This window comes from Channa argus, chromosome 5 (genome assembly GCF_033026475.1).
Source record: "Channa argus isolate prfri chromosome 5, Channa argus male v1.0, whole genome shotgun sequence".
Taxonomy (NCBI): Eukaryota; Metazoa; Chordata; class Actinopteri; order Anabantiformes; family Channidae; genus Channa; species Channa argus.
The window spans coordinates 615,470-627,758 of record NC_090201.1 but is presented as its reverse complement, the minus strand read 5'-3'; the positions used below and the strand labels follow the sequence as shown (position 1 = coordinate 627,758).

The 12,289-nt window shown below is 40.5% G+C and overlaps 1 protein-coding gene across 1 annotated transcript; it reads left to right on the top strand.

Moving 5' to 3' along the window:
• Nucleotides 1-613: 613 nt before the first annotated feature.
• Nucleotides 614-10,689, top strand: elk4 (ETS transcription factor ELK4). Its single transcript, XM_067504599.1, has 6 exons — nucleotides 614-828; nucleotides 4,451-4,665; nucleotides 6,198-6,968; nucleotides 7,441-7,680; nucleotides 8,256-8,375; nucleotides 8,456-10,689. Exons 2-6 carry the CDS (start codon nucleotides 4,459-4,461, stop codon nucleotides 8,552-8,554), a joined length of 1,437 nt encoding a protein of 478 aa, XP_067360700.1. The 5' UTR covers nucleotides 614-828; nucleotides 4,451-4,458; the 3' UTR covers nucleotides 8,555-10,689.
• Nucleotides 10,690-12,289: the final 1,600 nt, after the last annotated feature.

The window sequence follows — 12,289 nt, the reverse complement described above, 5'->3', positions numbered from 1 at the left end:
CAGGATTTGGCTTAACATTGTCTGTAGCCCTGGGATAAACAGGTGAGACCCTATGTTTGTTCCAGTGCATGTTGGGGTAGACTTAAAATCATATTACTTTATTCTTTCAGTTTGTTAATGGTAATGACAAGTTGCAAACTACACGGAGTATAGTGACATAAACAGCAAGTCGTGTAAGTTAGAGACATCGCACACGGATCGTTTGCTTGGGGGAATTTGTAACAGAGTAATTCGCCACATAAAAACGCGGCCGGAGCAGCAGCAGCAGAGAAGGAAGTGATCTCAGCGTGAGTTTAATGACGCCTTTTAGTGTTTAGGTGAGCATCGGAATTTTCACGACAAACGGCACAGAGAAAAAAAAAAAAACCGTGGACAAATTTTGATTTTGTAACGTGTAAGGTAGCAAAGATGCAATTCGAAATAAAGAGCAAAGTATGGAAGTTTACTTTTATTCTTTGACCCTTTATCAGTCAGTAAATCAATATTTTGACATAAATATTCTATTTTTTCTTAGTTTCCAATGTTTGCATATTGACTGACGGACGCTTTAAGTATCTGCAGCATAATATGAACGTCAGAACGCAACAGCTTCGGTAATATTTAGCGTACGAGGAACTATGAACGCACCATTATTTCCTGTTTAAAGGATATATCGTCAGTACAAGGCAAAGGCAGTTTAATTTGTCTTTTCTGTTTAGGTTTTTGCTTGACACGTCGCTCCAAACTTGTTTTATGAGTTATAACAGTATAAAAACCTTGTCAGCGATGTTTTGGGAATATTTGGACGCGGCTCGACGACTCGGAAATCCAGCGGGCTCTACGAGCGAGGTACTGTTAGCAGATGAGCTAACGTGAAGCTAGCTAACAGCTAACTTACAGTTAGCAAACGATAATGCTCTGATTTGTTTGTCTGCTCGAACTGCATGGACGCACATGCTAAAAACAACAGTAGCATTTGAGCTCAACCTTGCAACTTTAAATACTCGAGTGCTCTGTGTGGATGCTAACGAAACTAACATCCATCAACAAGTGGTCTTTTATTTTCATCTGTGTGGGTGTCTGGCCATTTGATAGTAGAACCTAGTCGCTCCAAACTCCCGATTTTTAATTTTTTTTTAATGTGCTTGAATAACCACTCTTATATGACTGGTGTGTCCTAACCTACTTTATCTCGGTGTTCCGTTGATAACATTTGCTGCAAGTGTCAGTCGTTACATAACGCTCATCGGTAATCTTTTCCCTCCTAGCAGCGTTTTTGACACTGTCCTATTTTTGCCCCCATATCACCAATTATAATATGACAGTTTTTGAGACAGATTGTGTGTAGGGGGGTGTGTGTCTCCAACCCAGCAGGTCTGGATGAGTCAGGGCAGATTTACTTGTCCCCATAAGAAGCTTACACATGCAAACACACACACACATACACTTTGACAGATACACGGAGTGGACGAAACAGCAATATTGTGCAACACATATAGCCATATTATGCCTGCTTGTCAACTTGTTCACAATTTTGATTCTCTCTGAGAAAATCTCATTAGTTTAGCAGTGAATTAAAGGAATCCTTTACACAACAACTGCAATTAAGGAGCTTCCCCTTGCAAAAGAAGCTGGCTCTTTCTCTTTCTCCCTATTTGTGTGTGTCACTGCATAAACGTGTGTGTGGAGCTTGATCAGACTGTTGTGAGTGGGCTCCAAGCTTGATCTAACAGACTTTCAATAAAGGCACGATCATGGATGACAGAAGGGCTGATTTTTTTTATTTCTTTCTTTATGGATTTCTTTTTTTTTTTTAAACATCACCAAGACAAGTGGAGCTGATGGGCGTTTTCAATAGCGACAATCTCAAATGTGTTCTATAACTGGACCAGAACACAATCAGTCTCATCAGAACATCTGTCATGTGGGAAGCAGCCCTTTTATAATAGAGTTATGGTGATGTCTTCGAGTCTTGTGCCACAAAATATTTTCTGTAAGCTACATTTTGACATTTGCTGTTAAAACAATGCAGTACATCTAAAGATTTTAGAAAATAGTTTGAGGGCATGTCAAGCAGGCAGACACATAAAATAGCTCCCCTGAATGGCCACAGGTGTCTGCAGCAGTCTGCAATTGACAGGAGAGAGGTTACCTGGTCGGATCTTTGAGACTCATCATTCAGCGTACAGGCTGATGGCAGAGGTGCGTTTGGGGTATGTTCACCCTATACAGTCTGTTTGATATCTTAATGCCAGCTTACCACATGTGTTAACCAGTTTCCTCGGGAAAACACTGCAGCAGAATGTGTCTTCACTACATCTTTGTTGGTAATCGCTTTCAGTCATTACAGTGGAGCTGCCGTGGTTTTTTGTAATTCAATAATGCAAACTATTCAAAATTATTAATTTTATTCTTATCAAGTGCTATTTTTTTCTTGTTTCTTTTGTCTTCTTTGAGAGTAATTTCAATATGATTTGGTTGTGGACAAAACATTTGTATACATTCCTCTGGGCTTTAGTAAATGTTGATGGCGGGTTTTCACATCTTTTTCTAATATTTTATAAACGGATCATAATCAACCAGTCTCTCCACATTACTTGTAATTTTGTATTAAAAAAAGACAAACATTTGCTGTTTTCCATTTATTTTAAAGATTAATATTTTTACAAATTTTCTGTGCCATATGCAATATCTTAGTTTTTAGACAAAACAAGATGTCAATACTTCACAATGGGAAGTCGCAAATTATGAATGGCGCTTTGCAGGTTTGGTTCAAATCAGTTCCTCAGCTAATCAAGGAAATAAAGGTCATTGTAAAATTAAAATTAGGCCAATTATTGTCTGCAGCTCTATGATGCTTTGTGTTTGGTATAACTTGTCAAAAAATGTCTTGTACAAAAATATATCTTATTCCTAAATGTATAAAAGACAATGCAAAAATTGTTTTGATGTTTGTACTGCAAAGCGGGTATTGTACTGGAACCAGTGTACAAATTATTAAATGGCATACCATAAAAATTATGAAACATCACACATAAACATCTAAAAAAAGTTGCACAGATTATTTGGATGTACAAACCTTATTTATATAAACGGGTGAAATAGTTGATGAAAACATTGTTTAAATATACTGTTTTATTATATACAACATTTATGCTCAACACATCCTTTGACCTGCACATCTGAATAAATAGGCAGCTGTAATCTCAATCCATAAGGTTTTATTTTAACCTTTAAATACTTTCAGTGGAATTCAGTCTAAATAAGAAGCCAGAGGGCCACAAGCCTGTCGCAGCGACTGGAACAGGTTTTTTACTTATTATGTTGAATTAGATTTTCTAGGGTGTCATGATCCTGTGAGTTTGCTGCGGAAAACCCCACACGCCTAAAATAATAATGAAGTGTCCCAATAAGAAAGGAGCAATAAATAGTGAAGGGAAGTGTCAGTCCAACATGTTCTCTGCATGCCCACGCAGAGCAGAGAGCCACAGTAAAAACACCTGTGTGGGTGTTTCACTGATGTGTACAGCTTCTAATCTCACCACAAGGTGCCACACTGAAAAACCTGCAAAGACTACAGCAGCAGAGCCCTACAGAAATAAAGTAAGCGCCAGATGTAGTTTGCATCCAGCTCACAAAACCTTACACTTCAGTATAATGATGTAAAGTTAGGTTTAAGTACTTGAATTCATAAATTATGGTGGCGTCGACAACCTACACCTCACTAAAATAGTGTTACTCGTTTGTGAAATGTTATGAAAGCACGTTAGTCATTACCTGGTTGATGGTGTTTTTAAAGCCATTAGCAGACAAAGCGATGCAAAATAATAGCGTGTAAGACTAAGCTGTAATCAAATCTGTTTAATAATGTATTTTTATGTTGCTGAATATATTCAATGTGTTTATAAAGTGCTAAATGTCCTATAAAAGTTTGTCCTTTGTAGGATTTATTTACGAAGGGAATTACGTGGATGGTGCTTGACTTTGTCCAGCTGTTAATCAGACAGCACTTGGCTCTGTTCAGCAGTGTTATTGGTGGCATTATTATCTTAGAATGTGGAAACCACATGAGGTAGCAGCGTGTTTACCAGATGGTACACAAGGTTCTGGGAAACAACGTCTTTCCTTGGCTGCTAAATAACTGCTTGCAAGCAGTTAGACCAGATCTCTGTTTATACGTTGAGGTATCTCCCAGATATTTTCCTGATTTGGGTCAAATAATCTGGAGAGTTAAAATGACAGAATGCAACTATTCTTGTGTCTGCCGGGTATTCACATACTATTTTTCTCGAACGCCGGTTCTTTGGTTGACGGATTGAAGTTGGCAAAACAGCGCAAAGAGAAGGATTAAGCTACAACTGTTCATCACAAAAGGCACAATTTACAGAGCTAGTTGACTTGCAGCGTTAGGCCTGAGGGCGATATTATAGCACGCCATGTTATATCTGATAATATTTCTTATTTATTTCAGTGAGAGACATGGACAACTCTGTCACCCTGTGGCAGTTCCTTCTTCAGCTCCTGTTGGATTCCAGTAATGAGCAGCTGATCTGCTGGACCAATAAGGAAGGGGAGTTCAAACTGCTACAGGCTGAGGAGGTGGCCAGACTGTGGGGAGCCCGGAAGAACAAGCCCAATATGAACTATGACAAACTCAGCCGGGCACTCAGATACTACTATGATAAGGTAAACATGTCAACTCTTATCTCCTGCAGTGGTTCTACTAGTTACTACCATAACTCTACTACTATCAGCTGATATGAAATATACACTATATATATATATATATATATATATATATATATATATATACACACACACACACACACACACACTATTAAGTATTGGCTCACCTGCCTTTAGACCCATATGAACTTTAGTGACTCCCATTCTTAATCCATAGGCTTTAATATGACGTCGGCCATTTGCAGCTATAACAGCTTCAACTCTTCTGGGAAGTGTGTTTATGAAATACATAATACACAGTGCTCGCAGTCTTCGCTCTAATTCATCCCAAAGGTTTCTATCGGGTTGAGGTCAGGACTCTGTGCAGGCCAGTTAGGTTCTTCCACACCAAACTCACTCATCCATGTCTTTATGGACCTTGCTTTGTGCACTTGAATTCATTTATTTGGGTGGGTGAGTGAATACGTTTGGCAATATAGTGTAGTTCAGATGCTGACAAACCATTCGGAATCAAAGTTTGTTACTGTTGTTGGGCTAGCATCTGTCATTCTCCTCAGATTGGTGCTGTATCTGTTCGAGGTGCTAGAACAAATTTGATGCTTTTGTTGGTATGGGTTACGGACACAACTAGCAAAATTCTGGATGCTTGATTCACATCTGATTTGTTGCCTATTTGTAAATGACAGACAATGCTCTTTTTTTAGAACTAGCTCATCCTCCAAGCCTTTAGGTTGCAAGCCAACTGTAGCAATAACCACATGCATCCAGGTAGCAGAAAACTCTTTTAAGGGTCCTTAAATATTCGTGGATAAAGCTTAGAGCATTCTTTTGACATTTTGACAGGTTGTGATGCAGTCAGTCCTCCTGGAAGTTTGAGAAAAAGTTTGAGAGGAAAATGAAGTCATTGTTGTTTTGTCTGCTGAGCATTTTGTCAGAGAAGAGGAATAGGTGGTGACTGATTTCAGTGCAAAATCACTGGCTGCTTTCAAGAAGAAGTTAGCAGAAGTTGTTTTAATGCAGACAGTGAAGACTAGCAATGGCAAAAGACAGAGTGTAGTCATTATTAATAAGTTGTTAATAACTGCGGGAATTCATAAGGCACAGTCAGATGAGTGAACAAGCAAGCAGCAAAACACAACTGGATTCCATCTCAGAATGGCTGAAGTCCTCCGTGACATGTGGAGAGAGTCTTGTCTGTCTCCCACTCTGCTTGTGGTTTGGCAGAAGCACAGTCTGACCCTGTGGGCGTTCTGGGCAGGGCTGCTCGGTATGTTTGGCTGCAGCTTTACTGGTTGCTAGTTTGTTACAGACAGGAAGGACAGGGTTGTACCACTCACAGAGCTTTTCTGTGGTGTGACTCGTCTATTTTTTGCTCCTAGCAGAGCAAATGTATAGAGAGAGTTGCTCTCTCCTACTCTCACTGTGGGCTTTCTGCCCAGACAATAGTGATGCTGTTAATTTTCTTCTCTTTTATTCAATAAGAGAATAAACTAACATGGATTGTTCTGCATTTGCTTTTCTCTGCCTTCCAGAATATTATAAAAAAGGTGAATGGTCAAAAGTTCGTGTACCGTTTTGTGTCCTATCCTGACATCCTCAAAGGAGAAGTTGGTACTCGAACAGAGGGCGGGGATGTTAGTGCTGGGGGCCTCCCTCCTGTAACAAAAAGTGACAGCACCCTACAGGAGAGTGAGTCTCTTGACAGAGCTAAGGTGGGAGGTAGTACATCAGCCCTGGGCTCTGGCACCAAGCAGTCAAACCGTAATGACTACATCCACTCTGGCCTGTACACCTCCTTCACGCTCAACTCACTGCAAAATGGGCGACAGCTCTTCAAGTCCATTAAAATAGAGAACCCAGCAGAAAAGATGGCTGACAAGAGGGGTCCCACTGTCACAGCCCACATTCAGGAAGCACTGCCTCAGGCACAACAACAAACATTACCATCTGTCATAAAGTTTGGAAACACCCTTCCAAAGTCAGCACCAGCACCCGCCCCTCAGGTTGCCATGGAGCCATCTCTGATGTCAAACCACTTGGATGCTCTGCAAGCTCCAGTCCAGAGGGCTGAAGAAATCAGCACACACTCCTCCCTGCCATCCCACTCTGTGTACTCATTTGAACACATCCGCCCATCAGAAGCAGCATTCAGCCTGTCTGATCTGACCTCCACCAGCCCATCTCCAAGCTTAGTGCCCGATTCCTCCCAGGAGCTTGTGATTGACAGTGACATCGAGTCCAGATCATCTCAGCCCGCAGATGTTCAGGCACCTGACTCCACGGACACTCAGCACCAAGACAAGGTTACTATACATACAAGCACACCCTAAGCGGTGCACAATTCATCTTTATAGGTCTAAAGACTAATGTTCTTGGTCATCTTTTTATTATAATCTCATGTGTCCTACATGAACAGAAAAGCTCAACAGAGTTTGTTCATTTATATATCAAAAAATATGTTTTTGTCTGCATTCGTCTCACTGCTATGAAGTGGGTGAGACTTGTTTACCAAAGGGCCATGTCAATTATCTACTTCTGATTCCTGTTACCTTATGGTGGTTGTTGGAATTCTTAACCTACCTTTCCAGGCCACTACTAATTAAATCAGATCACACCATCCTGAGGAAACAAAATAACCTGTTAATAACTTCAAATCTTTGAGCCTGCAATGTCAGATCTCTGTCCACTTGAGGGCAGCAAAAACAAGCCAGACATAACCTCCTGTCCTGACCATAACCTCCGAAATATAGTCATCTGTTTCTATGTGTTTACCAGGTGGACTGTTGTATTCGCCTGTCTGGAGATGACATCAGTTTGGTGGACACAGAAACCAGTTCATCTTCAGTGAGCAGCTGCACCACAGTCAGCACTCAGGGCTCAGGAAAGACTCGCAAGCCACCGAAAATACTGCAGATCAGTCCTCCTGCCCTACTGGTCACCACCTCTGACTTCTCCCCCATGAACGTCTGCAGCCCCTCTTTACCTACTGCCTCTCTCACACCAGCAATGCTACAGGTGGGTTTGGTCTTTATTAATGGGGTTGTGACCTAAAAATTTTACCGCAGGTTACAACACACTGAGCAAAAAGGTAAAAGTTTTGTTAAAAATACATTATAAATATAAACCAAAACTTGTTTTGAGACCACATTGTAAGATATGTTGTATTAAGTGAAGTGAAGAGTAAAAATAATCTTAATTATTATTGTGCTTACAATTCACCATGTAATCAATAATATGGAGCTGAGTTTTCCGTCTGTAAATGTATTGTTTAGAAAATCTGATTAAACATGTAGGGCCATAATTAGAAAAACACACAAGCACAAATATATATCAGCACAGTTGTTAATGGCAATTCAGAGGTGCAAAAGCTTGACTGATACTAGATTCTTGAGGGATAAAGTAATGTTGATATGTATGTTTAAAACTTTTTTTTCTGAATTCTCCAAATTGGTTATTAAAGAATTGTCCATAGGAGCAGGTGAGCTTTCAGTGGAAACATGAACATTTCACTGCTCTCTGGTCCACAAATCCAGAGTGTTGTGCTATAATGCAGACATCCTGGCTCTATCCTTTATTGTCTGTCTCCTCAGACTCCTACTCTTTTGCTGACTCCCAGTCCACTGTTGTCTAACATCCACTTCTGGAGCACACTCAGTCCAGTTGCTCCACTCAGCCCGGCCACGCGACGGCAGGGAGCCCACCTATTTCAAGTCAGTACACGAGAGTATTTACTTTGCTCCTGCACCTTTGTTTAACACACCCTGACGCTCTCCATTCTGCTCTTTTCTAGTTTCCAACCGTCCTCACCCCACAGTTTCAGATACCTGTACACAGTATGGATGGGACCAACACACCGGGACCCATTTCACCAGACCCGCAGAAGACATAGGATTTACCTCCCCTTCACCACATTTGTACCCAGACAGCCAGACCCCCCCCCCCCCCCCCCCCTTTTTTTTTTTTTTTTTTATTTCCAGCTCCATTTTCTGTTCCCATATCCAGGACAATAATGGGGGGGGGGGGGGGGGGGGGGCACTCACTGCCATTCCCCATCACTCTGGTGCTTTAAAGTTCACAGCCACACAAGTCACACTACAGTTTGCTGTGTGGAGGTAGGATTTGATGGATGGGGGTAACACAGTGAGTTTGTTTCCCAGTTTTTAAACCCCCAGGGATGCTGTTGCGTACTGATGCACACTGATGCCATCTCCCCTATGCACGAATTCATTTTGTCTGGCTTTCTAGGATACCATGTCGCAACAGTTCGATGGATGGAGGAATTTGCCATTTCCATGGCAACTGCCAGTGGATGTGGAATGGACCCTGAGCAGCCCTAGTCTGCTTCATTCTTGGACAAACAGACCAGTGAGATTGCAGATATTTGAATCTTTCCTTTTATAGATTTTCCTTCTTATCTTGTGCTAGTGTTACTGCCAAAAAAGACCCATTTTCTGTTATCAGTTCCTATCCTGTCTTCTCTGCTGACAGTGATTCTGCTTCTTTTTTGCTCTGTCCTTAACGTTTACTCACTATGAAGGGTTGTGCTTTAAACCATTAAGCATGTTTACCTGCAACTCTTATATCTTCTACCCAGCTCTCAGCCTAAACTTCAATGTCAAGCCTTGCCTCAGCTGCTCTGAAGTGTTGGCTAATTCTAGCCATTTATTTTGTATTGTGATTTGTGGCCATAATTTGAGGTGAACCTTGAATGCCTCTATGTAACTGTTCTAATGTGCGTATTCACAGTAGGGGAGCCGTGAAAGCCAGCGTGGCCTGATCTGCCTCCAGCGAGTAGACTTTCAGGTGGGAAGAAAATAAATTAAAGCCATAACCCTCTGCATCAACTCTGCAAGTAACAACACACAAGCCTTGTTATTTTTACTGCTCTGATGCTGCCACCTGAAATGAAGGCTGGCATGCAAAAAAAAGTGCTAAAAGATGGTACAATTTCAAAGGATAGAGAAACATTTTTGCACTTCTTACTGAGAGCTAAGTAGAGTCGGAGTAGTAGTAGTTAGATCACTACCACTCATATACATCCGTAAGCCACAGCATTAACACTTTTAGTCTTAAGCAAAAGTAATAAGGAGATTATCTGCGAATTACTTGAAGTACAAAAGTAAAAGTAGTCAACTAAGAAAACTGTGTGTTTTAAACAATACTCATTATGGTAATTATGGCATAACATAATAAAAAGGTAAAGGTCAAAGATCACTAGTAATGGTGTAGAAGTGGTTAACCCGTAACAATACATCAGCAATTATTTGATCATTCATATCTTTATAAAACCACCAGATGGTGTTAATTTTCTGGCTGATTTGTGCATGTCGGGGTGGTAAATCTGTTGCAGGGACTGGCAGTTGGTTTGCTAAGCAAAACAAAATGTGGACAAACCGGGACAAAAATACAGATAAATGCATCGTTGTAATATTGATTGGCCTGTAAAAATGTTAACTGTGTTATAAATGCTTTGGCTTTATCTTAGCTGACTATATATTTTACCTTTATGGGGAAACTTATTACCAGCACCACAACGAAAGAAGTAATCTCCATCGCCAACTGCAAATACCACTTCTCCCATTTAACCACTAACCATTGTATCAGTGTTTGGAGGGGCAGCTCAAAAACATGGGAAAATGGTGGGAAGATGTATTGCAGTTAGGCCCAAGATGTTTCCATTTCCCAAGATTTTAAGGCATAATTTGCCTCAGAACAACGTTTGCTGTGATTGTGTGTTGTTTCAGTGATTCTCTGGGTGTATTTTCAATTGAAATGTCGATCGACTTGTTTGCGTTCCACCTTAACAGTGTGCAAAGCAGTTTACCCCTAGTTCCAAGCATAACATCAAGGAGTTGCTCATCATCCTTTACCTGTGTATTAGTACTGACTCCCAAGTGTCTGCAAATTATAGATATCCCAGAAATGTATCTTTCGCCACTAATACTCTGTAGCTAAGCAAATGGCATCAGTAGCTGTGGTACATTGTACATATGGTGATCAGGAATAGTACATAGTGTAGGTCAAATTAGCAGAATGGTGGCAGATATTGGTTTAATTCGTGCTGTTGCAATTACACATTAACATATCTGACTGCTTTCTTAAGCAGCATGTTGGTGGTGCAGACCTAATAGTGGAAAACCAGACAGGATTGATGAAAAGTAAAATAATGGCAACAATCTTGCCCAATTGTCATCTCAGGCTTTGTTGCCAATGTATGGGCTTTATCTTGTTGCTTGCAGTGTCAGTGCAGTTAAAACTCAGAATAAACCTCCAAATCTTATTAGCTAGACACCTTTGCCTCGCCTTAGCCACCTGAAACCCATTAACCTTTAATCCTGGGGACTCGAGAAACCTTCAGGAACATTTAAGCACCTTCCTTTGCCCTCAAAACCTTCTTACAGATGATCTCCCATGTGCATGTTTGTAAATGACTTTGAAGCCATAAGTCTGAAACACAGACTCAGTAGATAGATCCCCCCTTTCTATGCTATTTATCATGGCTATTGTACATCACACTTGCTACAAGCTAGTGCGTGTTTACACGAGTGTCTCTTTCTAACCCAGGGATAGATGACCAGCAAATCCGTTTGACTCAACTAACAATCCCCAGCCTTCAGCTTGCAGTGTGTCCCTGATACATGGTGCCTTATCACAGCCAAGCCCAAGTTTACCTCCCAATCATAAATGGAGTTCTATCACTTAAAGTTAGCAAAGAATTTATGACGGCATTTCAGTTAAGCCATATCTTTATGTGTAGACCAAACCAGAGCCGCACAGGGACGTTTTGTGTGTGAGTGCACTGCAGCTTAGTGTGTCACAGCTTACAAGTAGGTTTTGCAGGAGCTTCCTTGTTCTGCAGTGTTCTTCAGGATGCATTATTGTACATATGGAGATCAACATGGGTTAATATGCATAGCATGTAAATTGAGTGATGCCATGTTGTCAGAGTGGGTCTCTTTCCAGTCTGCTTATAGATGTTTATGGTATCAAACCCACTCAGAAGGTATATAAGCATATACATATATATATACATATATATATATAAAAAACTTGTTTATCTTTTTGTGTAATCGCCCTTTATTTTCCTGTAACACGTATAGATTTTTAAGATTAATTTCTATTTTTGTAATGGCCAGATAGTGAAATGTCTGCAAATTTAAGGTTGTCTGATTTCCTGTTCTCTTCGTGCATGTGTTTCTTTGTTCTTCTCTCGTGGATTTGGGAGGTGGCCGCCCTCCCCGTTATTGCGTCGGCTATTTTTGGGCGGGGTAATCAAAGCCTTATGGGGAGAATCAAAATCTATGTTTTCTATTTTCAATGTTTTGATATAGTGTTGATATTGTAAATGCAGATGTCGTGATGGAACGTTTGCACTTAAAATTACGGGGTTCCTGTAGTATTGGATTCTGTCGCTTTTCTATGACTCTTTAATGACATGTTGTTCATGTTTGCTTATTGAGAAATTAATATTTTCCCAAAGGGAGGATAGAATTATGCACTTATTTTATACAGCAAAACAGAGAAATGTAATCTTATACAGCCGATATGATTAAAAATAATTTGTAATTAGGCACCATTAGACAATATTTATTTGAATTTATAGTAAAGCCCAATGGAATTGGAG